The sequence below is a fragment of the Zonotrichia leucophrys genome, chromosome 3 (genome assembly GCF_028769735.1).
Source record: "Zonotrichia leucophrys gambelii isolate GWCS_2022_RI chromosome 3, RI_Zleu_2.0, whole genome shotgun sequence".
Taxonomy (NCBI): Eukaryota; Metazoa; Chordata; class Aves; order Passeriformes; family Passerellidae; genus Zonotrichia; species Zonotrichia leucophrys.
In genome coordinates, this window is record NC_088172.1 from 94,084,757 (window position 1) to 94,111,175 (window position 26,419).

Consider the following 26,419-nt stretch of genomic DNA (forward strand, 5'->3'; position numbering starts at 1 on the left):
ATGCCTAGCACGACAAGGAAAGGCAGTCATGGATCTGCCTGGCAGTGGCAAAAAGCCTAAGGAAAAAGCCAACCAAGATGAAAGGCCAGACAGCATTTTGTGTGCTGGGTTCCAAGGGGTATAGTCAGTATAATTTCCTCTAAGAAAGAAACAAAAGGAGGAAAACTATATTAATAATATTTTACAGCTTACTGGGTTTGTCTTTCTTCCCTTCTATACCAAGCAGAGTTTTCAAGCTGACCACTAGTCTGTGAAGAAGCAGAGAAACAGCAAACAGTCCAGAAGAAAAAATATGGACCCTGTAACCTTGACAGATAGCTGGGAGGAAAACACACCTTGTGCTAACACTCCTCACAATTTTGGATCTTCAAGAGCATGTCTCTAGAAAAAGACAACTGTGCAAACTGCAAAAGGAAAAAACTATTAATTCTGCTACCTTTTTTGGCTATTTCCCCTTACTATTACACTGATATTCAACAAGCACACTGCCTTCTCCTGCTGCCCTAGTACTACAATCAACACAAATTTGAAATGTCACACCTGAAATGAAAAAAACAAACAAAACCCAAAAGAAACTCCAGCACATACACCCCCCAAAAGAAACTGTGAAATAGCACTATAAGAACATCATAACTAACAACAGTATCCTGAAAATATAAATACATTACACAGGAGAGGAAAAAAAATTGAAAGTCATTAGTTCCTACCAAATTATTGCTCTTTAATTCACCAAAGAGACCCCTTGTCATAAGACAGTTATTTTTAACCTTTCAAGAAAGACTATTTAATGAAAATTATACATACATATATATATATGTGTGTGTGTGTGTTATTATGCCAAAAACATGCACACATAAAAAAAGGAAAGCAAGCATTTCTTATCCTTGAATTAGTCAAAAATATGTTGTATCTAACATATGTCATAGTAAGGCTGAATTTTACAAGCCTAACTGTGGCAAGGTTTTACATGCAGTCTCTCATCTGATCCTCACTCTGAAAACTTCTCCATGACTGCTCCTATTATTCTGTTCCTTAAATTACCAACTCTGAGGTGACTGTCAAGAGCAGGAAGGCATGGTTCTGTTTAGCTTCAGGGAAATAACTGAGAAAACAAAGTGTGGAACCACAGCAAGTGCCAAGTATCGTTGGGGTGCAGGAGGGAAATACTCATTTGCCAGCATATATGTTATTAAGATGGTGAAGAAATCTGTCATCAAACTATAAAACACCACTGCAGTAGTCAACATCTGATTCAAAACTAAATTTGTTAAGAGCTACAGTAAAAATAAGAAACTGCTGACAACACCAAAGACTGCAGGACTAAGGGCCTACCTAAACCCAAGCTGCTTTGAGAAAAAGTAAATCCTACACACAGAGAATAACTACAATTTTTCAAACCTATTCTGGGAGATAAAGGCTAAATAGCTTTTCTACCAAGTTTTACTGTATTAATACATGATTTAAATACAAGTTGGGAGAACAGGATCATCTGTTTTCCACTGCCAACATGTGTTGCCAAACAAACATGAGGAAAGCTGGAAAGAAGGTTTTGTATTATACGTTCAAGGAAATTGCAGCACAGGGAGAACACTCTGTTCCTCCTTGCCCTGTAGACTAAGGATGTCTTAAACACCCCAATCCAGAAGTTACTGCTCTTGGATATCTGGAGAGGAAAAAATAATAAAATTACATCCTGATTCTATTAGAAAACCAAATGGCATCATTTTGATACATTAATCAAGTTTTTACTTTTTTTTTTTTGTTTTCTATACCTTTAAATAGAACTTTTTTAAAACCAGGTTTATTTTTACAGACATACACTTCTTTTTTCACTATGTAAATTCTGCACACATAAAGTTATCCAGCCCATTCCACAGCACTGCATAAGCAACCACCCCTCAACTGGTTTTAACTTTCCTGTTTTCAACTGCAAGGAAAAACAGGCTGTCAGAGGCTGACTAAAGATGTATCTTTGCCATTAAAAGCAGTATCATGCATGAAATGCTGCATCAATGAACTTCCCAAAGCTTTTTTTAACTAGCTATTAAATTTCCATTAGTATTTTCTATTAACACTGTCATTTCACATCATGAGGAGCTGTTAGATATATATCTATATATATATATATCTAACAGTTGTATATATATATTTAAACTTCAGAAACATGTATTTAATGAACAACAACTGATTCTGATACTGATTTTGATTTCTGCTTTTGGTAAAATTTCAGTGACTAAAACACCCACAAACTGTCAAGGTGTGTGGGTGGTGGTAGAGGGCAAAAAATCTGTATTTGGCTGGTAATTATATCTTTTGGTAATTAGTTATACTATTTGCAGATACATTTTTCCTGATAAATTCTGAAGTTAAATGTAGTGACTGCAGAATTTAAGAGTTTCCAGAATGAGACTTTTTGCAGTGAACACTCTCAAGTTTAAAACCACAGATAATGCCCTGTAAGTGATGAACTATTTTCAATTACTGACAATTTCATTTAAAAATAAATCAAGCTTCTTTTCTTAGTATCTCTCAACTGTTTTTCTTATGGTCCCAATTTGACTAAAGCTCTGTTACATTAAACAATATGGGAATGCCCATCTAAAAATAATAAAGGCCTTATAGGTTCCTCCTTGCCAAAAGTAGATGCTTATTATTTCCATTTCAAATTTATTCTTAACAAGATTAAGAGGAAATAAAGTTCAAGCAGGCAGAGTAAGCTTGATCACCTTAGACCAAGCATAGGAAAATGGAAAAAAACTACCAAATTTTTTGGTTTTGTCAAAATTGTCCAGAAATACTGACAGTTTTCAATAGCGCTGTTTTTCTTCTTCCACAGTCCTTTTGTGTCTGGTCTTTTTGTATACTTACAGCAGAATCCTGAACTTTTAATTTCTTAAACAGGTCCTCCTTCTCACACACCTGATCTCCCATTTTTAGTTTCCCAAATTCTGGATATTCAGTCATTTAAAGACCAGACAGAACGGGGGGTTCTGCCATTTATTCTGTCTCCATTTTGAAGGTCTGAGCCACCACACTTCCCACAAATTTGTTATGCCTCAGTATGGCAAATTTCTATCCAAAAATGTGTTTTTAAATCATGTGCATTAACTGTAAAAGGTGTTTGAACACATGCAGCAAAAAGCAATAGGGAAACAGCATGGTTGAAGAAGAGCCCATTAACAACGCCTTCCATCCAGACTCTTACACACTTCACTGCACACAGCAATCCTGTGTTGTGAGCCACTGAAAGACACTGAAACAGCCACCAAAAAATAAACCCTATGCTAAAAGGCCACAAGGACCTAAAGAAGTTTCAAGAGGAACGTTCTTTCTCACTGCGCCAAAAAATCAAAGATAATCTAGAAGTTGCACATTAAGATGGTCAATTTTCTCTTTTCATATCTCCACAGTTCTGTCATTACCCACTGACCTCAAATGTTTTGTCTCAGATATCTACACCAAGCAGTGTATTTACAGACCAGGGCACTCTGGAGGATCAGTGGACAAAACACATGCAGAAAAAAGCTGCATCAATAAACTTCTTTTCTGGTTATTTTACCTACATTTCCCAATTTTTTTTTTCCAAAGAAAGATTTTAAAAATTGAAAGACTGATTAGAAAGTATTCAAAGATGTCAAGATGTGGCATGACAGCTGCCCCATGGCGAGGTTCCCCTTTATGCCTTGACTAGTGCTGACTATCCTGTCACCCCCACATCCCCAAGGAGCCTTATGCAATTTGATCTTGTCCCTTTCAATAATTTTTAGTGTTGATGAGAAGTTAAAACTTCTCATCATGTACAAAAAAAAGTAGCTCTGTATGTACACAGAGCTGTCAAGGCAATCTTTTGGAGACAAATTTGATATATACACAAAAACACACTGTGAGAGAAGAGTCAGAGGTGTGCAGACCTGATACAGCTCTGAACACACTGATCCACCAGAACACAAAACACCCCTTGTTTAGCCAAACTAATTTTACTTAGTGCATCAACCGACACATGAGTCACAATACCTTGGTTGAAGAGGGCTGCCATTTCACAGTACTAATTTATTGTGGTTTTTAGGTCATCTGCCTATATCCTTAAAAAGCTGCAGGTATAAAGAGTATTAACATTAAGAAGGAACATCGTATTACAAACAAGACAGATGGCCAACAAACCTCCAGATAAGTTCTGTATGACAAATAATCTTATAGGTAATTATCTCTTCTGCAGGACAAACTGCTCAAATATTAAAACTAAAAACAAAGACTTCCTTGGCCCAAAGCACTGAAGAAGTTCACAGAGTTTACAGCTGTACACAAATAAGGTGAAAAAGCATTAAAGCACTGGAAGTACATCAGAAAAACATTTCCATGAGGAGACTTTTTTTCTTTTTTTGACTGTGAGGGTGACTAAGCAGCAGCATAGGTTGCCTGGAGTTTGTGGAGTCTCCAAACTACGTGAGCCCTCTCCAAGATGGCCATGGCTTTGTTAATGTGGCAAAGGCAGAAGGCACCATTGGAGAACACTTCAATCACTGCTTGACTCCAGCATTCTCATCAGGTAAATGCTCTCCCACTCCTGCTTAACACCTGAAGTATTTGCTCTTCAGATTTCCATTACAAGGCCTCACCATTTTCCTTCACTGAAGCTCCAATCCAACTGTTTTGCTATAAAACATATGTATTATTTCAGCATCTCAAAAACCTCAGCCCATTTTAATTCTGCTGAGTACTCCACACTTCTAAAAATCCCAGACATGGTGACATTAGGACAGGAAGAGAGACCTTAGTATTTTCAACCATTCACATGTAAAACTGCACTGCTACATAAATGTGGATATTTTCCACACCAGTGTTACTATGTTAAGTTGTCAAATAATCTGTATCAGAATGTATTTGGTCAGCAAAAAAAAATATATATATATTATCAAGAAATACTGTGTTAAATTAAATCAAAGCATCCTCAGCACAGCAATTTAAAGATTTGATTAGAACTGCTAAAATATAACTTGTTAAAGTAACAGAAACTGTGTCCTTCTCTTAGATTTCCATAAAACACACATTCCATCATTCCTTCCCAACTGTCAGACTCAGTTTCATTTCATTATCATCCTGGTCCAAAGATTTGAGAGCAGAAAAACACCAGTGCTGTGCATTTTGACCCAGAGTTAGGCTGTAAAACACCCCTTCTATACACTTAACCAGACACGTGGAACATCACCAAGTCTTTATCCATTTGTTTTTAAATAAACAGTGTTTTTGTAGAGGGACAGCAACTGATAAGGTATTAGTAACAAAAAGCTGTTTTAGAAAAGCAGCAACGTTTCTATGAAGTTGAATGCTGATGATTAACTGATAGAAACATCCTTCCTTTTCAATTTCTTTAATTATATGTACAGAAAAAAAATTCTAAAAGGTCAGTCTCAAAGCCAATGTGCAGAAATTTTAAAGATGAGATTCAAGCTGCTTCTCTCCTCACCTTTCCACATTAAAGACCAAAAGGTAATGAGCTATTACTGTTTACCTGGAAGACCAACATGAAGTAAACAAACCCCTGCCTGACTGTGTGATCTTGTTTACACTGCTCAAACGTGGTTATAACCAAAATAAAAGCTTTGATTACAGAGCTACAGGAGAAGATTAATCCCTCACTGCTAGAGCTGAGAAAGAAGGGAAGACAAACTCCAAGACACCCACCAGACCTTTGTTTAAGAGAAAGAAGATTTCAAAATCTGCACTGCTAGGGTGGCAGCAGAGCAGGGGTAACCCCCAGGTCTGTTCAGAAGTGAAGCGCCCCAGGCACAGCGAGCTGAGCAGAGGCCATGGCAGGAACCCCTGGGCTGTGCCTGCTGGGCTCTCCCGAGGCTCAGAAAGGACTCTGGGCTCTCTCCAGCAAGCTGTGCTCCCTTCCTGCTCCTCCTCTGCCCATCTCAGCCTCTTCCAGTCACTTCTGCTCACACAGGAGGAATGACATACAAGTACCACCTACTTAAGGCTGACCTTCAAAATAGTGTCTACCCCCACCCCCAGGTCTTTCACCTGGAATGAGGTAATACTTACACTATTACTGTGCACCATCTTTGACAATCCTGTGAATGTCACTGGTACAGAAAGAGATCAACCATTCTTTCTCCATATTATTAAGCTCTCAGCAGTTACAAAAATAAAATTAAAAAGAAAACTCAACAAGTGCTACTGTGCCAATTCAAGGTTTCAAGGACCTTTGCAGCTGTAAATTGAAGTATGCTAGAACACATGCTGGCTGAACACGCTGAAAAACTCACCTGCTAGACAAGATCACACCAGCTAGAAAGTCAGAGTATTAATATATTCTACCTCCTACACCTTCACTCTAAATTACTGTCAATTTGCTAAAAGCAAAGCCACACACAATCACTCTCCCTTACAAAGTATGTTCCCAAACTAATGAATCTACAGGCTGCACTAAGATGGTTATATAACATCAGCAAATTGAATTTATTTTCCAGGCCCTATTTTCTGTCAGTCTTTGTAATCATCACCTCAGTTTCAGCTTCCTTCATCAAATCATCCTGTCACAGTTTCACCTGTTCTGAATTTACCAATCTGACACACCTGCAAACTACTCAATTGTTCCACTGTTATTAATGCACAGGAGCACCTGGAGACTCAGCCAAGTCAGTCACTTCAAACACTTAGAGCAGAGGGGAAAAACTCAAACGTACCCTGAAGAGCTCATGGACACAGCTGCAAGCAAGGCCAGAACAGGAGAAAGTAAGGCAATACAGGCACAGTGAGTTTGTTTTCACACGGGCTTAGACTGATGTGTTGGCTGTGCAGTGCTTTGGGGTTACATGAACAACACTCACAGCTCTTTCCCTGCTGGTTTGCTTGCAGCCATTCCTTCTCCTAATTGATAATCTGGGATGAGATGATGGCACATTGTTAAGGAACTCAGCACTCACACACTTGCTTGGAACTGCTGGAGCCAAACCAGAGCTGGCTGCTGCCATTTTGGCATGCTCTGCCTGATTCATGAGTTAAAGGATTAACATCTTTAAAAGTAGGTGGGGAGGATTTAAAAGACATTGCTGCTCATATTCTTTCACCTGCTGCTCTTTCAGACATCACTACTGTAAAGCAAGGGTAGAAAAATATTTTCCATGAACTCATTTGAATTTAAATATTACTGAAAATTACTGTGAAAATAAAGGAGAATCTAGTGAACCACTTTCCAATGTTTGATCTGAATTACTTTACCTTGTGTTAGCACTTAGGAGGAGATCAACTCAGTACCAAAAGTCCTTAATTCCATTAATCACACTTATCCCACATTTTTCTTTACTGAACCGGACAACTACACAGTCACACTCATTACTGTGCAACTGAAATTTTCATAGAGCAGCCACCTCCTCCCTCCAACCCAAAGCTACCAAAACCATCTCAATGCCCTCCTGTGCTTCTGAAACACCACTCCCAAAAGGGCTTTGGGCAGCAGTTAAACTGGGGAAGAAAACACACATCTCATGGATTCTATACTCCCAGCTAAGGGCTGGAGAAGTGGGCATTATCCAAACCCTGTGAATCCAAAAGCTTGCAGCCAGCACAGCTAGAAGGCAGGTAACAGAAAAATACACCTTGAAGAATCCTGTCACTGCACAGGAGCTGCTTGACAATATTTTTTTCTTTAGATGTCAGAGCATATGCCACCACTGATGACTAACAAGTAAGGAACACAAAGAAATTTTGGTGCATCAGTCAAACCATGGTTGAAAAACTATGAGGGCTGACATCAAATCAGGCTGCTATCTTTGAAGTGTAGCACTTAACAGTCAGTGAATTATTTCATGCCAGTGCTGTGTGCATTTCTGATACTGGCACAAGATGAGAAACAGGCCAGTGACTGAACTATGGTGGAAATAATTTTTACTTCCATATGATAGACAATAGACACTCATGGATGGATGCACTGCACTATCTACAGTGATATTCTGAGAAAATACTATGGCAGTTGGAATGTCCAGTTATAACCAGAAATCAACAAGTAAACAAAGCTGAGGCACCACTGTAGAGATGACCTTCCCTTAACAGATGCCTCTCATTTGCCACATGTAGAAAAATATTTCCAGAAAAAGATATTCCACTTTATATCTCAGACTCTCAAAGGACTCACAAGAGGTCCTGTCTTTGGTGGAGGCAAAGTTCAAGATTCTTATCACATACCAAGAGCTACACATGTCTGCATACATATGCTAGCTAATTAAAAACAAAATAAGAACCAACCTTAAATTCTTAGAAGAATCAAGCATCAGAATCACTTCATTCTGCTCCTGTCTTTTCACATTTCCTGTATAATTTAATCCTGGAGAACTGCAGTGCTTCAGGGAACTCAGGTCAATGCCAACAACTCAGCACCAATCTAGTACTAAACATCACTTCTAAACACAAGAGGTTTTTTATTGACTACCTAGCATCTTTACCTTGAAGAGAGCCTCTGAAGTGTCTAAGTGTTCCTAGAGGAAAACCTTGCATGCAAAGCATCTACAGGCTGATGATCCTGTCTTTATACAGCCACTCCACATCCACCTTCTCCACAGACCAACACCTACCATGGGACAGCAAGACCATAGATACAAACTCAGAACAACAAATCACAGTGAGTTTCAAATCCTACACATGTAGAATGTGCAAGACCCTGTCCATTTGCAAGCACAAAAAGCCCCCCATTACACAACTACATTTATGTAGTCTGTCAGATTTGAAGTGCCAGCACAGACACAAGCAGATCCAGCATCACTAGAGACTCAAAAGAAAAGAATCCTTTGTGAGTTGTTCTTAAATCAGGAGCATTCAAAACATTTCTAGCAAGTGAAATATATTTTGTGCACTCAACTTCAAGTATGCCACAAGGGTCATGAACACAGTTGAATCCAGCCTACTAAATAAATGGGTATTTTCCCTCACTGAACTAAAACATACAATACTTGTCAAATATTAATTACACTGCATCAAGTACAGCATTCTTACATCTCTGTTCTAGAGGCAAAACTGGGGTATTCTCCACATTCTAATATATATCAAAGACAGTTTATAAGTGCATTGAGCTTTGCCATGTTCCCCTTGTATTTTGGTTGAGCCCATGGAGTATTAGTCATCTTTGTTATATTCATGCTCAACATAGCTAAAAAAATTGTCTTAAGATGTATTCTAAGCAACTGTCAGATTGAATTTTTGACATGTTTATTCTCAAACTATGGCTAATTTAACAAACAAACTGTTCATACTCTATAGGTTGAATGAATAAACTTATACAAAAAATGGTACTGTATTTATTTAAATAATTCGTTCACATGTAATTTTATGATTGTTTTACACAAAGTATGTGTTTTAAGAATGATTCTTTAAAATACTGCATTATGTATTTTCCTGCAAATATACCATCATCCATCCTACATCCAGATGCTGTAAATATGGTGGGTTGGGTTCACTTTCTGAGGTTCAGTTGATTACTGAGGTTTTGTTCACAGCTTCACAAACCAGTATTTTGGTAGGAAGAAGTGCTGCTTCTGAGAACTTTTACCTTCACTGACATGGGCAATCTAGCAATCCAAACTCCTCAAAAAACAGAGGCACTCTCCAGGAGAACAGTCCACAAGCAGCTCCAGGCAATGCCTCCAGGCAAGAGGCTGGTGGCTCCTATAAGCAACATAAACCTGTTCCTTTAATTAAATATACAGAGGAGTAAGTTGTGCAGGACCAGATTGAGCCCTGGTAGAAATACAGTGCACAGAAATAGCAAATTAGATACTTTCTGATCAAGTGCACTAGTCAAATGCAGTTATCAGAATGAAAAAATATTAAACATTTATAACAACCTAGGCTGAGAGAGTAAAAGTCATATTTAGAGCTCAGGCTAGATTTGTTACCAGGCAGTAAACTGCTGAATGCATGTAATTAAGGACACAAAATCAGTATTATGCTAACAAGACTTTAAGAGCAGCACTTAGGTGGAAAGACTAAAACCATCTTTCACAGCAGATGAGTCTTCTGCATTCCAAGGGCAAGAACCATCTCTGCTATACATAATGCCATCTATTAGGCAGAAAATGTCCCTGGGAACAAAGTAAAAAGCTATGAAATAACAGGTTCTGAAAAATCTGTTAATAACATTTCACACTTGAGAACCCAAGCCTTCAAATTTAAGAAGAACAATAAAAGAAGTCATGTGCATCTCAAAATCAAAATCCAGTTTGGCTATTTTCGCTTAGATTTTAAGCCAAAAGTAAACCCTTATTTTAATATTTTATGTTCTTCAGGAAACAAATGGAAAAGGAAAGATTTCCCTTAATGAAAAGTTATCAACTGTGGCTGAAGTCCTGAAAACCTTCAGCTATGACAGTGTTGGGAAGAAAATCTTATGAAGTGAAAACTTCTAGAACAAACACAGGAATAAAACTGTCAACAACACAAGCAGCAAAAAGATCTGTTTTGTGCCCTTAGTGGACAAATACAGAGGTGCAATTATCTTCACTACAGAGCAGTTCAAAATTAATTTTCCTTTTTTTTATAGAGCCAAACCTTATTGCCAACTTGGCACACTGTAAACACAGAAGACCTCTGGTTTCCCAACATAGAACAGACTTGAGATTTAAAGGAGGGACCAGGTCCCACCACCACATTCCTCCCCACTCAGTCACAAATGATACTGGAGGCATGTATGCATTAAAACACAAGTTAAAAACACTAAAAAAATACTAATATAGCAGGAGTCCTCCCTGCAATGGGACAGGCTCAGACAGGAGGTTCCTACATGAAGTTGTCTCTGGTGTGCTCCTACTGGGGAGAATGGTGCCCAAGGAAAGATCAAAAGCAAGGCAAATAAGTCATGGGCTTGAACATCTCAAAACACAGACAGTATCAGTCAAGTTCCTTATCAGAAATAATTACACTGGGAGTAATCGTAAAAGTGTCACTGAACTTCATTTTGCCAGTACAAATGAGTACAATATTTTGTCAGTGCCCTTTCTGGACAGTTGTAACATTTTATTCCAAGTCATTACAGCTTTATTTTTTAAATCAACTTTGAAAAGTACACAGAACTAAATATAATTTCCTGCAAATCTGAGGCAATTATTAAAGTCAAATGTTTCCACCACATGTACGAGAAAAAAAATTGCTTTCCTCTAGCAAACACCATAATTTAATAGGACAGATATAAGGAAAATTTAAATTCCAGACTGTTCTCTGAGCTACATGTAGCAATGAGGGGATGTCTCAGACATGTTCTATTGCACATTCATAAAACTTCAACCCTAACAGCCTGGAAGCCCTACCATTTACTCCTAGACATGATTGAGAAAGGCACAATCAACACTGACAGATTCTGAGACCAAACTATGGATTCATACCAGAGCAATGCATGTTGCACATATTCCCTTTAAAAATCTCTGGCCAAATGGATGGAGAAGTGGACAGAAGTGGATAGAGCACCCATATGCCAGGTCCCATTTTTATGAAGGTCCTTTCAGAGCAGCCAGTAGCAGGTTCAAGTTGGAGCAGAACAAATCTGTAGCAGTCCAGATTACCTCTGAGTACCAGGAATCCATTATTTAAATTCTGTTGCTTCCTAGCCTCTCCCCCCAGCACATCAGAGGGCTGAAGGCATGACCAAGTTACAGCAGGTAAAGCCAAGGTACATGCTGAACTTGCTAAGAGTTTCCAGAACCACTAAACCATTAACTCATGCCTAGTCTTGAAAAAACAAAAGAGCTAACCACCAAACAAAAAGAGAGGGAGCAGTACTTCCCTTTCTGATAAAAATATTCAAAGCTTTTCAAATTAAAAGCCATATACTGTTTGACTACCAACTGCAGTGTTTTCTCCAACTACTTGTTTTCCCAACCATTACCTTTTATAAACTCACATAGTTTTCCTCAGATAAAATGTTATCAGTGTTTTTTTCTCTTTCTGTCACAGCAATGTGCCAATATGATCAATACCATTAGGAGTTCCCACATGTCTATTCAGAAGCCTATGCTGAAGTTTCTGAAGAACCAGAGCAAAATCTCAGAGTTTAAATCTTCCACGAGCTGTAGGTCATCTCTCAGTGCACTTCCTTTGGTATTTGTGCTTTCCCAATGTCACACTGCATTTTAGTACAAATGTGTCATTTTCTTGTGCCATCCATATGGTTCAGTGCACCCACAGGCACACCTATGGCTTCACAACTGTCACAATGCTGTATCTCAAAAGCACAAAAAAGAGTCTATAAGGACACAGAATGCAAGTAATAAGAACATTATTTATTCTCACGGAAATGCCCACTGTTCCTCTTGGGATTTTTTTAAAGTTAATTGCACAAACAGTTAAAACAAGCCTTACTCTCTGCCTTACCCACAAATAAGGGCTTTGACTGACACACACTGGCAAATAAAGAAAAAAAAAAGTCTGCCAGGCAAAGCAAGCCTCACCCCTGCCAGCTGCCCCTTAGAATGTAAGTTGGTGCCCCAATGACAGATGGCCACACAGCTCACGTGGCACTGCAAGAGCAGCTCCAGTTTTCAGCCCAGCATAATTAAACCAACCAACTGCAACTCTCCTTTACCTTCATATGCTGCCCTGACAGATTAAAGCACCACCACAGCCATATCCTGAGCCATTCAGTGATCCCTGCCTTGAACAAGGATCAGCTGGGAGCACTGGACAAAGGGCAACTGAGAGCAACAACTCCCAGCACACCCATCCAGATTTTAGCATGGGACAAGATGAGCACTAACAAAAGTCCAGAAAGAAAACAGGTATTGTACTAAGAGACACCAACATGGTTCACAACTGGAGTACCAACCACAGGAACCCAAGGACATCACATTCAATTGTGTGCTTTGCCACAGATGTGGTTCCATGATAAAGACAAAACAATTTGAGTGTATAATACTGCCAGAAAGGAGGGTGCAGACCTTTTCCCACCAGCTCCCACACACAGTGGGAGTGATTGTACAGGTACACAGTCATTAAAACAAAGGAAGGAAGAAGCAAATCACTGAGAAAATCCCTTCTGGTAGCCATTTGCAATCACACTGCTTAAAATATCAGTGAAACTGTGCCTACAGACTTCCTTGGTGACTTTGGGCAAGCTCTGCCATTTCCTCATGCTTTCGTTTCCCAGTGCTGATGTCAGAACAATGGCACATCACAACATCCCAGGTGTGCAATGACAGCACAGACTCCACTGAAGGCCTGCAACACACACAAGCTCTGCAATACAAATACCCAAATTAGTAAAACAAAGGGGATCCTTTACCAGCAGCTGAAATTACTCTAGGCAATCACTAGTGGCAGAATAACAGATATTTCCCCATGTTTATTGCAATTCCAACACAAGACCTTCAGGCAGAAGGGAAGGATTCAAGTTGAGTGCGCTGATTAGTATTCTTTTTACATCACTGAATGCTTGAACAGCTCTTTCCCAAGTAAACTCTGAGCATATACAAGAGTAAGGATTTCTGTGAAAAGATCAGTAAGTCAGGAACCTTCTGGACTAGAAACTGCTCATTAGTCTTACTCCACCCACTGCAGGGCTGTTACTAGAAATACTAAAAGAGGAAACAAAGAACTACTGATTTTTTCCTCTCACTTTAAAAATTAAATATGCACACATGCAAGCAAATCCACTCTTAAAAGAAATTCTTATTTAATTTAAACTCTTAAGGTCATTAAGTCTACTACAGTGATTGTCTCTAAGAAATTTTATCTAGATGGGGAGACTTTTGCCAGCTGGGTTTGCAGAATGGGATACTTATGAATTGTCTCCATATATATCGTGAAAAGTACCTGACAGAGGGGAGGAAGAGGCAAGGCTTGGGAGGAAATATATCACTTATCTGTTTTACTAAAAAAAGAGCAGGTTGTTTTTTGTTTTTAACTGAGAAAAAAATTCAACACAAGCAGGATAACACATTCTTAAACTCTGCTCTTCTGATGCCTTTGCCCTTTCTCAAACCATACAGAGATTTCAAAAGCTAGACAAATTAAAATTCATTTTCTGTAATGTACTTGGCCATTTCTGTAGTACTTTGAAATTTGGGGAAAAGACAAAATATGGCCCAGAAATCTTAAGGAAATCTTAAAAAGGCTCAAGCAGTTACCCCAGCCACCATAATGCACTCAGCATTTATATCAATGCAAAACAATCTTTCTGCCAACAGGACCCTACACATGTTACAAGAAATATATCTTGGTTAACGTTTAATACTCAGTATATATACATAATTTTACTGACTACATCTACAGAAAAACATCATAAAGATAATAAGAAATTGTCTGTTTTACTATTTAAAATTTGCTCATTATGAAAGTGGTAATTATTTCTACCATGCAACTGACAAAGAGTTGAAAATTTCTGCCTTTCACAGCCACTACAGCACAAATTCACCAGACTACCTGTTTGCTAACAGTGGTAGCCCAGAGGAATGCTCAGGGCCAAGGCTGCTGATAGGAAAGAAACATTAGGATAACAACTGAAGTGTATTTAGTCTGAAAAATCACTGTGCCCAACTCACTATGATTCAGGTAACGTTCTCGATGCCACACAATTGTGCAACATTTCTAGATCTTACACACAAAAATATACTGGCAGCTTCTTGCACTCTCTGATACTGAAATGAATGAAAAACTAGGCACTCAGTCTGCTGGGATTTACCCAAGAACATGGCAATAAATCCACTCTCAGCACCAATGGATAACAGGCATTGTTTGGCAGGCCTTTGAAAAAGAGGAGTTAAAAATCATGCTTTTTCCACACACTACCTATTTTTAACTTCCACTATATTAATCAGCATACGAGCAACCCACAGCAGAGAGAAAACTCTAAAAAAAGTTATCCAGAAAAATACAGGCTGAAAAATTAATTCATTTTTGAAATGAATTAATGAAAATTGATCTTGAACTGGAACACCACATACTATTGAGACTGAAATTTTAAAATAAAAATTTGTTTGAAACTGATTTTCTGTTGTCTCTTTCCCCCACATTTTTACAGACTTACAGGTCTCAATGTTAGTATGATCAATACATTTTCTGTTAAACTTACATATTAAATTTAGGTTGTCTGTAACCGAAAAAATCAAAATAATTTCACCTCCTCTTTCTTTTCTGACATTTAAAAAACAGTTTTAGAGGGATAGGGCTGTTAGTAAACATTATTTCCTGTTTAAAGTTAACAAGGTCAGATGTTCAAGCGTTATTTAGACAAAATGGGAGATCCAGCATCACACTGACAAGTACTGTGATGAACTGCTCTTCAGAACTGAGCTTCATTAGACAGACACCCACTGAACCTTCTGGGATATGCCTTTTTCAGTTACTGAAACCTTTCAAACCAAGGTAAAATTTGACAATGACCAACAACCATACTGATACTGTCAAGTGTATCAGCAGATTATTGATCACAAGCTGCTGACCAATGAGAAGATATTTGGCAAGATAGGAAAGGTTTTAAACTTGTTATCAAAAGCCACTTGAAGTTGCTCAGGTATCACCCATTATCACAATCACACCCATTCCTCTTCCAGTCATCCTGACAGCAACAGTAGCCCAAAGCACTGATCCCCTCTCCTCCCACTGATGCCAGGCTGGCCAAACAACTCTTGTGCTGAAGGAGGTTCTCTCAACAGCAATCCAAGGCACGCACCTTAGAGGCTCAATTATTGTAGAGCTTTAGGGACGCTTAAAAACGGAACCAGAGGAAGCTGCAAATGGATCTTAACACAAGAGGGAAATTAGAAATTGAAATGAGATGATTTTTAAGGTCTCTTCCAACCCAAACCAGTGTGCAGTTCTATGAAAAGCAGTTGTTCTGGGATGTAAAACCACTCTGCACTCTCATACATGGCAATTGCCCTGGACCTTTGCTCTTCCAAGGTCATAACAGATGGAGCTCAGCTGTCTCCTGTCCTACCCATGGTCTCACCTTGGACAGCTGCAGCCCACACAGGCCCAAGGAGAGCAAACAAGACTTCAGAGTAATTGGTTTATTTTGAATAACTGCTCTTCAAAGACTGTGGATGAATGTCCAAGGACATGGTCACAGATCCTACCACCTGCAGAGAAAGGTGAGGCATCACACCTTGACAAGGATTAATGTAACAACCATCTAAGGGCTGTAGTCCTTGTCAAGACAGCAACAACTGAAGGAAATGGTAAACATTAATTTGAGCAGCCACTACACACAATTTACATTGATGACCCAACAGCATTTGGGTCACCTTTCTGGGCTCCTGCTTTCCCAATTGTCAGGAAAGGCTTATTTAGACAAAGCATTCAATTCTGTCCTCAGCTCACAGAAACAATGACTAAAATCTGAAGTTTTCCCATGCTTCTGCAGCATAATGTTCTTTGTAAAGGTATGCTGACAAACTTAACTTTCTAAAAGTATGTTGATATACTCCCCAACTATTTATTTCTCACAGGACTACAACAAGTCTGCACCAAGGCTTACGTCTCAAATTCCAATTAAAGAAGAAATTTACACATTTCCTCGGACTTTTCCAAGTACAAGAAGCTTGGGAACTGTAAATTTTACCCAATTATCTCCTAGAAAAAACATTTATTGACCAAATAAGAAAGAAAAAATAGGAAGGATACTTTATATACACACAGGACCAGTAATGCAGTAATTAAGTAAAGAGATTAATCTGTGTAAGAAGAGGAAATGGAATAGATTCAAGAGACAGTTCTGAGTTTCTCTGGGAGCCTTAAGAATTCACTAAGGCAGCAGGAGAGGATGGCAGTACCACACTACGGAAAAATATTTTCCCATAAACAGTTAAGTAGTATTTTAGATTTTTAACAATTATTGATGAAGCAGACTGGACTGGATTTGCTGTTGCAAAATCAAATTTCAAATAAGAACTAGGCACTAAAAAGAAAATCAATTGTTTTACCTTTCATGTCATTTCAGATCAAATTTAAGTGCCATTTGAAGCAAATGGGAATTTTTCAGTTAGCTGGGATTTCAATAGGCTTTGAATGAGAACATTGAAAATTGTTACTGCAGTGTTAGAATTATTTCAATTACCAAGCATCATCTGAGAGAAATCAAGGTAAAACGTACTTCTTCAAAAACAAGAAGTATACCAAGATACTGTGAAATAAACAACTTGTTTTATATGTTTATAAATGCAATAATAAAGCTTTGTGTGTTCTGCTAAAGGAAGACACCTGGAAATTGCAACATCTGACTGGTTTTCAGGATAGCATCTTTGTAGTATTTATTTCTTCAGCAAGGTATGGCCTCAAAACCACAACAACACAGGAAATTGGTGAAGTCCTCATCCTGCTGTTCTACAGCTAAACTATCTGAGAGACAGAAACTGCATTATTGTTTTAGCCAAGGCTCTTCAGCAGATCTAACAATCCACATGGAGAAGGGAGTGCCTTGCAAGAGCATAATGAAAGAGGGTCAAGCTAACTCAAATTACCTTCCATTTGCCACAGGCTAAGAGCATACACATGAACAATTACTGTGAATCAGACACCCCAGATCAGCTGACACATGGTAACCTGTCATCCTACAATAACCTGTCCAAACACAAAGATAGCTTGAAATGTAGACCTGCTGTAGAGCTACAGCTCACCCCTATTCAGAAAGCAAGACACTAAACCCTGGAACCTTTGCTTCTGGATGCATAACCTGAAAACAAGCAACGGGAGAGAACCCACAGATGAGACCCCTTAAGGTAAACAGGCTGTTTCCAAATACTACAAACTGGGATTACCAAAAGGAAACAGTTACTGTAACATGACCTATTAATGCTAACCAGCCCTTCAGTATAAAACCATACACACAGTATGATGACCATGAGACTGCAAATTCAGCTCTTCTGCTGGTGTGGACAGTGGTTATTTAAAGTAAGTATAGGAATTTCAAGTACAGTTGTTGATTTGGCCTTGTTACCATGTAATGGCAATTCAAAGTAGGATAAAACCCAAGCTTTTGTTTTCCAATCTCATTCTCAGGAGTGCTCATCTCTCTCTGCTGTGTTTACCTACCAAGCTCAATGCAGGAAATCAGCACAGAAAAAGTGAGGGAAAGCTCTAAAGGCTCTACCAGCACTAGACTGGCACTCACATGGTACAGCTGAATCAGATTTTTGGAACACAGAACTGGTTGTGCAAGAAGATAAACACCACTATTATTTTGATACAGGAATACCAGAGATATCCGGTATGTATGGGAAGCGTATCTCCACAGGCTTCTGTGGAACAACCTACATAGAGTCAAGGTACAGCACTCAACAGAAACAAACCCAGGAGCCTGAGTGACAAGGTTTCCAGGCAGAGCTCAACTATGCAGCAGTGTGAGCTCCCAGAACAAAGCAGTGCCTGAACTCTCACATACAAGACATCAGAGGGACCTGACAAACCTGGCAACGGAATGGAAACTGCAGGTTTCTGTTACAACGAACAGAAGGTTTCATTGTATGTCCCACAGCACAGAGCCCCAGCAGCACTGCACAGCTCCTCTCAAACACACAGCACTGGCACCAGGCACCGGGGCAGGCACAGCCAAGCTGATCTAGGGGTGACCTGGGAGGGCAAGGGCCAGTGCCACTGATGGGCAGGTCTCTGACTCACCCAGCCCTGCAGGGAGAGAGCTCCAACAGCCAAAGCAGCAGGGAACTACTCCCAGTGTTTTGGAGGCTTGGTTTCTGTGGTGATATGGTTCAGGGAGCTAAGGGTGACAATGCAAGGCAAAGGCTGAGCATCAAGTTAGAAGCAGGAGAACCAGGACAACCTCTTTCTCTAACAAACAGCTCTACAATTACTTAGCTCTCTTGGAAAAATGCAAGAAAAGGAAGTCTCTCAGAGGAGAGCAAAAAAATAGTCCCCAAAAGCCTACTGAAAGAACTCCAGGTTTTATAAGTGCTCATTGCCTGTTTAGCCTAGCTTCTACCCACAAATGAATAATAATTTTAAGAACGGGGAATTTCCTGATTTTTATAATCAGGAAAACTGTTATTGAGAGGAAACACAATGACTACTATTCAGGCTATCTTTTATGAAGGATTTCAGATTCATATATTTTAATCATCTCAAGAAAAGTTAATTAAACTTGCTAACAGGAAGTACAAGGCACATAACAGAGGATGCCTCTAGAGCATCTTCTTTACTTAGGAACCCACATCTAGAACTCATTCTTTTCTTCTACAAAAATTTAAAAGCAGTAATATACTACAAAAGCAGAATTTTGATACTCTGTAATTTCACTGCATGCTTTTAATTTGCTCTCTTTCCCTTCCCCCTCCTTGGTCCCCATTTCACAAGAACTGCAGGACTCTGACTAAAAGCTAGATTATATTCAGATACTACAGCTTAGTATCATGAGCAAGAATCACCAAGTTTTACTCCCCTCCCAATCCAAGTGCTGAAAGCAGAAACATCACACAAGTAAGAAACAGAAAGAAATACCTAATAATCCGAAACCAAGAAAAGATTAGGCAATGACAAATTCAACTGACAAACCTTCCATTTTCTCAATTCCTGTTAGTTCAGTCAGTTCACCTCTGCTTCTTTTTTTATCCATATGTTGTGCAGCTCTGGGTTAATTTTCCTATTGCATCTGTTGTAATGTGTAAGACTAAATACCTTTAATCACTAATCAATTTAGAAACCTTACAGAAGCACACTACCTCCTCTTCCTAGCAGACCAAAGAGTTTCGAGGCAAGGCCTGCAAGAGGAAGTTTAAGTGTTGCCACAGGTGATGCACGTTAACAACGCACCTGGTGCATCCCCCTTCCAATTAGCCAGGGACCCAGAAGAGAGTGAGTGTGGGCCACAGCTGTCCTGGCTGCAGTGGCAGCCCTGGGATGTCCCTGTGTGTGTGTGTGTGTGTGTGTGTGTGTGTGTGTGTGTGTGTATGTGTGTGTGTGTGTGTGTATGTGTGTGTGTGTGTGTGTATGTATGTGTGTGTGTGTGTATGTATGTGTGTGTGTGTATGTGTGTGTGTATGTATGTGTGTGTATGTGTGTGTGTATGTATGTGTGTGTGTGCTCAGTGTGCTGAGCAAACACCCAGCCCAGCAGTGGCTCTGCACACTCAGCACTGCTGAGGCACACGGGGCTCACACGCTGCTGAGGGAGCTGCCATGGAAGCAGGCTGCCAGCCTGACCCTCCCAGGCAGCTGCTGGCCTGACACAGCCTTCCTAGGGCTCCACTTCCATGCATATACATCAAAGCCCCACAGCCAGTGCACAGAATGTTTATTTATGTTCAACAAATGAGATGCTTCATGCCTGCACACCTGCAGTAAAAGCCTGACGTACGCTGCAAGCTTTGGTCTACTCTGTAGCTGTGATTGTCCCAGGAAGCACCAGAGCAAGGAGGGGGCACAGAGCAAAACCTTCCCCCAAAGCACAAAGATATAAAATAGACCCATGGAGGAGGCTTCATTATCTCTTAAACCACTGGGCTCCAAGTTTTTGTCACACAGAAAGTAAAAAAAGATTTGGTATTTCTGGGAAACTATAACTGATGTTAATGTTAATAGATTGACTAAAATATACCATGACTATAGGCAATGAACACTACTGTGTATGCCAAGAACAAATACACTTGATTTTGATCTCTCCAATTGAAATAGAAAGCTTTAGCATAGGTTTAGGCACTGGTCCTATATGAAGGACAACAAAGGTGCAAGGATACCCTTTGTACTCCTAATGCAGAATGAGGCTTTGGGAAACAGAAATTGTACTTGAAGAACCAAGTTTATAGACTCCAAACTTTTATCTGTAAGGTAGACTTTGGAAACTTTTCATTGCAAAACCAAGAATTTTATTTCCATATCTTTTCCCAGCCCATGACTCACTTTCAAGAAATAAGAGAAAAGCCTTAACTAGATTTCTTTCCATGTGGAGCAACTGATGCCTGATTTGACTTCTTGCCCTAAGGGATGACCCTACAAAAACTGAAACCCATTTAGATGCTTTGATGCAAGTCTGTGCACTTGCTTCAGAGTAAGAATAATTTAATTCAGTTACTGTTACTGCCCTGAACTCACCAAATAAGCCTTTAGCACATACTAAAAAAAACCCCATATATAATAATGCACGTGCTTTCACACACACACTTGAAACAGAGCCAAATAAAGACTCCTTACCTTTCCTAAGATATTTATCTCAATATTACAAAATTCAAACGTTGTGAGCAAGAACTCTACTGGAGTTTAGTTTCTACATGTCTGTTTTACACAGCCTGACCCACTCTTTTTCCCAGTCCGTCAAGCCCTTGTGTCCCCTATAAGACAAATGACTAATTCAATTACCTTGTGTGCTGACAGGCCAGCTGGTTGCTGCTTCTTGGCATGGGTAGAAGAGGGTGAGTTATAAATGTCTTTCCCTCATTGTCTTCGTCCTCTGCCCAGCCACAAAACTTAACTTCACACCCCTTTGTCAACTTTGGTTTAAATGAGCTAACAAGTTCAGAAGTTGCAGTGTGACACACAGACTGTATGGGTGTATCCATCTTGTTTTTACTGGAAAATAGATTGGGGCTAGGAGGGGAAGCAAACTTGCAAGGTAGGTTTACAGCACGCACGTATTAAATTCGCCTCAGCTCCAAAAGTATTGACCCAGCTTAACCCAATCTAAAATGGAGCTGCCACAGTCCCACCACACCCACAGGCGTTCAGTGTTATCCCTTCCCTTGCAGCAGCACTCGTGCCAAAAATCAACCTGGGAAAAAAAAAGGCAGTTAGCATTTGGTGCAGGCAGCTCGGAGCCAGCCCCTGCCGTGTCACATGGACAGCAGCAGGAACAGCAGCACCGTGGCAGATGCAGCTGGGGACTTATCAGCACACAGGAGCCCAGCCTAAGAGCACTTAATTCTGGACATGCAGCTCAGAACCTCATTAGTACTGCAGCCAATGATGTGCTGCTTTTACACAGGCACATATGCACTAATGGAGTTATTATTTTGAGAAGAACAGAAACAAGAAAAAAATATTCATATGATAGCTCTGAGGTTGACAATTTCAGCTGCATTCTGGACAAGATTTTTTGGTCTTTTAAAATAACTGTATAACCTTGTCTTCTTCCTAGCAATACTAGCCAAACCTATGCAATCAAGGAAGAAAAAAACAGCACTATAAGCAAACATGGGAATATTTAATCATAAACATTACCGAGCCCAGATTTCCTTTTGGGTAGACCTTTGTCCTAAAGAAAATAAAAGGGCACATCTATTCTATATCATTCATGCAGAATAGCAAAACCACAGAATAAAGCACTGGTAACCCCACTGGTGACTGAGGAGAGATCAGGAGGGAGAAGGCAGAACACAAGTGGCACGGTGCAGCCAGAGTGGCTAACTTAGATGGAGGGAGGTGTGAACAGCAGAGCATAAGGCAAAACATCTTGGGAAGTGTATCCTGATGACATCTTATCTTGGCTGAACAACACAGGGAGTCTGGGGGAGAAAACAGTTTTATCTGCAATCATTTATGATCTCCCTTCCCCACTAATCAGAACACAGGGACACAGGTATTGTTCATCAATGTATATTATAGATAGCATGGTTATATATTCATTAGATTTGTTCCTACTACACACTTAAAATGAAAATTACTTCAGTATAAAGAACAGCTTTGTATGATTTTTAAATTCTTATAAGGAGCCTTTGAGGAAGGATTTTTAGAAAAGTATTTTTTCTCAGTGGTCTATTTATTAACAATAGGCATCATAACTTGATTTTAACCCAGTGAACATGTAACAGCTGTTACTCAGTTGTAAAACACTGTCTACTTACGCAGCATTAAATAATAAATAAAGCTCAAGACCTAGTACATGTTTTACTAAGCAATTTAATGATATGAAACAAGAAGTTCCAAAGATTAACTGTGAGCTGTATTATCAACTCTGTCCCATGATATCTGTGCCTATAAGCACAGAGCTGTAATATGAAGGAGGAAAGACATCAACAGTAACAAAAAATAATTTTTGTTCAGTCACAGCTGCACTCACAGTATCCAGTAAGAGGGTTTTATTAACAAATTTAAATCTGAGTTCAATAGAAACCCTTTCCTAATAATTTATACTGATTCTTTTGTACAGCCTTTTTTAGGATGACCTACATTGTCTGGGAATAAAGGTGAAAAAAGTCAACACTGATTTGCATGGTATAGTCTAACCCCAGCATATTGGCTTTTAATTTAGTAGCATTATTCATCAGCCTTTACTGCAATAGCCCTTGCACAAAGCCATCAAAGTCACAGGTAAAACTGAAATTACCTTCCAGATATGGTGGATCAGACCTTGCAAATCCTGAGACAGAACAGAAACAGCACTAGAGACACCCCCAAATGCAGATGGAACACTAATGACAAAAAACCTTCATGCTGTTGATACATTTTTAGCCAAGTGAGACCTAGCACAACTGACCTTCAAAAATGCAAGGAAAAAGCTAGCAGTGATCCACATGGAACGGTAATTTCCACAACCATGGAATTTGATTTTGTTATAATTTCATCACCACTGAGTGGTCAACCATGTGAACCAGAAGAACAATGTGAAAAAAAAAAATAGGTGAGTCCAGAGTTCCAGAAATGTCAGAGAAATACAAATACACTGCAGCCTCACATTTTAATAGAGAAAGTTTCTGCCTGTATCTTTAGCAAATTAGTAACATATGAACAGTGACAGTCCAACGTAAAACTGAATAATCACTGCATTTAATCCATAAGCACACCATTCTGGATGCCTTTTATAAGTTGTATTTTCATCTGTTTAAAAGGCAAAGCAAGCCATGGGGATGAAAAAATGCCTATATTCTGCATATGGAACATCGACGATGAAAACCCTCAGTGCATGTCTTTGAGAGGAAGTTCTTTTTTTTGTTGTTGTTTTGCTTTATTTTCTGTGTTGTTGTTTTTCTTTTAAATGTCAGTATACCAGAGAAGTCATTTTAATCATATAATTACTGAAGATTTTGGAAGGTTTACACAAGACCCATAATTGGGCATAAGACATCACATCCTCTGGTTATATACACAGCAATCTGGTCTGGGTAACATTCTTTGCTCTGACCAATGTGTGCGAGGGGGGGCGGGGGAAGGAAGGGGAGGGAGGGCAGGGAGAGGAATGGAGAATTAAAAATACTTCCTCAGATTAAATTTTCTTTACTTCATTTACTTAAAATGTTCTGATTGCAGAAAATGCACTAAAATATTTTTCGCGACCCATCTCCGTAGTTGAAACACCTTGTTCTCAATGCGATATCCTAGATATTCAAACAAAAGACATTCAGCTGACAATGAAGCTTTTTTTTTTTTTTAATTTTAAAAAGGCATTTGTACACCTAAGACCGCACCACGGATCAGTCTTCTTTATCATGCCGGAGTTGTGACAGGTAATGCATAAAAAATTAAAATCCAATCCACCAGATAAGACATGCAAAATGTCTCCTCCAATCCCACCCCCATCTCGCCTTCAGAAAAAAAAAAAAAAAAAAAAAAAAAAAAAAGCCCAGCCACCAGCAGCCCTGCACATTCGGAGCACAGGCACAGCGGCACCCCCAGAGCCACCGCTGGGGCGACAGCACCAGGCCCGAGGGGCCGCCACCCCCGAGCCCCTCCCTGCACCCCGCTCCGGACTCCAGGAGGGGCCAATCCCACCTCGCCGCTTCCTCATGCCCTCACACAATGGTGCTTTTCCCCGCTAGCTCCCAATTGTCAACATTTTCTCGCTAGGCCCCGGCCGGGCAGGGCCGGGCTGCGGGCGGCCCGAGCCCCCGCTCCGCTCGGGGGCGGCGGGGGCGGCGTGGCCGGGGGGGATCAATGGCCGATGGGCCGCGGCCCCCCCGCCGGCGCTGGAGCCGGAGCCCGAACTGCGCAGCAGGCGCGGCGCAGCGGGCCCGGCCCCGAGGAGCCTCGGCCAGACCCGGGGCCGCCGCCCCCGGACACCATTTCGGGGAAGGTGCCGCCGAGAGCAGCCCGACACCATCGCCTCCCCCCGCCCCGCAGCCCCCCGGGCGCTCTCCCCCCGCGGCCCTCGGGGCCAGGCCCGCCGCTCCCCGCGGGGAGGCTCCGGTGTTCCCGGGGGGAGAGGGCGGCTCGCCCGCTCGCCGTCCCCGGGGACGGGGCGGGGGCTCGGGGGGGTGTCCTGTCCCGAGGGGCCGCGGGCGATCCGCTCCCCCCTCCCCGGCCCGGGAAGGGGCCGAGCCCCCGCCTCCCCCCGAGCCGGGGCAGAGCCCGAGCCAAACAAAGCGCGGCCTGAGCGGGAGCCAAGGGTGAAGCAGCCTGGGCTTTTCCTGCCGGTCCCCGCGCAGGGCGGGCCCCGAGCCCGGCTTACCCCGATCCCCGGCGGCGGCGGCGGCGGCGTTGTTCCTCTCCTGCTGCTGCTGCTGCACCGGGCGCGGCCTGGACACTCGCCTGGGTCTCCTGTTGGCGGCTCGGACCGAGTTCATTTGCCGGCTCGTGTGGGCGGCGGGAGGGGAGGGGGGAATCCTCCGGCAACCGGTGCCTCGGCGGGGACGGGGGCGCTCGGAGGGAGCCCCGGGGCGGCCGCCTCGCAGGCGCGGGCAGCAGGGAAGGGCGGGGGGGAAATCTCGGGGCGCGGGTCCCGCCGCCGCTGCCGGCTCGCTCGAAGGCAAAGGAGCCGCCGGCTCTCTCAGCGCTGCTGTGGGGGACGATGGCGCCGCGCCCCCCCGTCCCGGCCCCCGGCGATCCCGCGGTCCTGCCCGGCTCAGGCCCGTCGCTGCTCCGTGGCAGGAGGAGCCATTGACACCGCCAGGGACGCGCTCGCGAGCGGGCGGCCGTTGGGCGGCCGCGCTCCGCCAATCGGCGCGCCCCACACAAACGGCCGGCGCCGGCGCGGCCAATGGGCGCTGCCGTACTATCGGTGCGCGGGTTGGGGAGGGGCGGGCGGGCGGCACGGCGCGGGGTGGGGCGGCGCGGTGCCTATAAAAGGCCGGGGCCGCGCGTGTGGGGCGGCAATGGCGGCGCCCGGGCCCGACTGTGGCCGCGGCGGCGCCCGTGAGGAACCGGCACGGGATCCGGGCCCGGGGCAGCCCGGAATCCACCGGCAGCACACGGGCAACGGAGGGGTCCGGCAGGCTCCGTTCAGGCCGTGTGTGGCGAAGGAGAGAGGGCGGGCGTCTGGCGACGGTGCCTTGTTGTGGTGCCGTGCGCCTTGGTAACCCTGCCTGGGCTGGGATTAGCCGTGCTGTGGGTGCCGGCTCGTCTCGGCTTCTTGGCTGCTTGTTAACCATTTTTTGTCCTCTGGATTTGTGTATATTCCTTGGCCGGCGTGCCCACTCTTGTTTGTGCTGTCTTTTCCCAGTACAACGATAACACTCTTTAGTTTGGGCTTCAGACAAGTGTATGAGGCTTTTCCTCCTTTATTATATTTTTCGTGTTGGTGCTCAGCTGATGGCCTCAGAGCAGGGAAAAAAAGTAAGCGAAGC

General features: G+C 41.8%; 1 protein-coding gene across 3 annotated transcripts in view; it reads right to left on the reverse strand.

Moving 5' to 3' along the window:
* Window positions 1–25,753, reverse strand: part of FBXO11 (F-box protein 11) — a 70,786-nt gene extending 45,033 nt beyond the window's left edge. The window contains exon 1 of one of the 3 annotated variants that reach the window (XM_064709354.1): window positions 25,306–25,753. In XM_064709354.1, coding sequence (XP_064565424.1) covers window positions 25,306–25,420 — 115 coding nt within the window. In that variant the 5' untranslated portion in view covers window positions 25,421–25,753. Of the gene's footprint in view, window positions 1–19,485; window positions 19,676–25,305 lie in introns of those variants that run through there. The other 2 variants (XM_064709353.1, XM_064709355.1) reach the window with 2 other exon arrangements.
* Window positions 25,754–26,419: the final 666 nt, after the last annotated feature.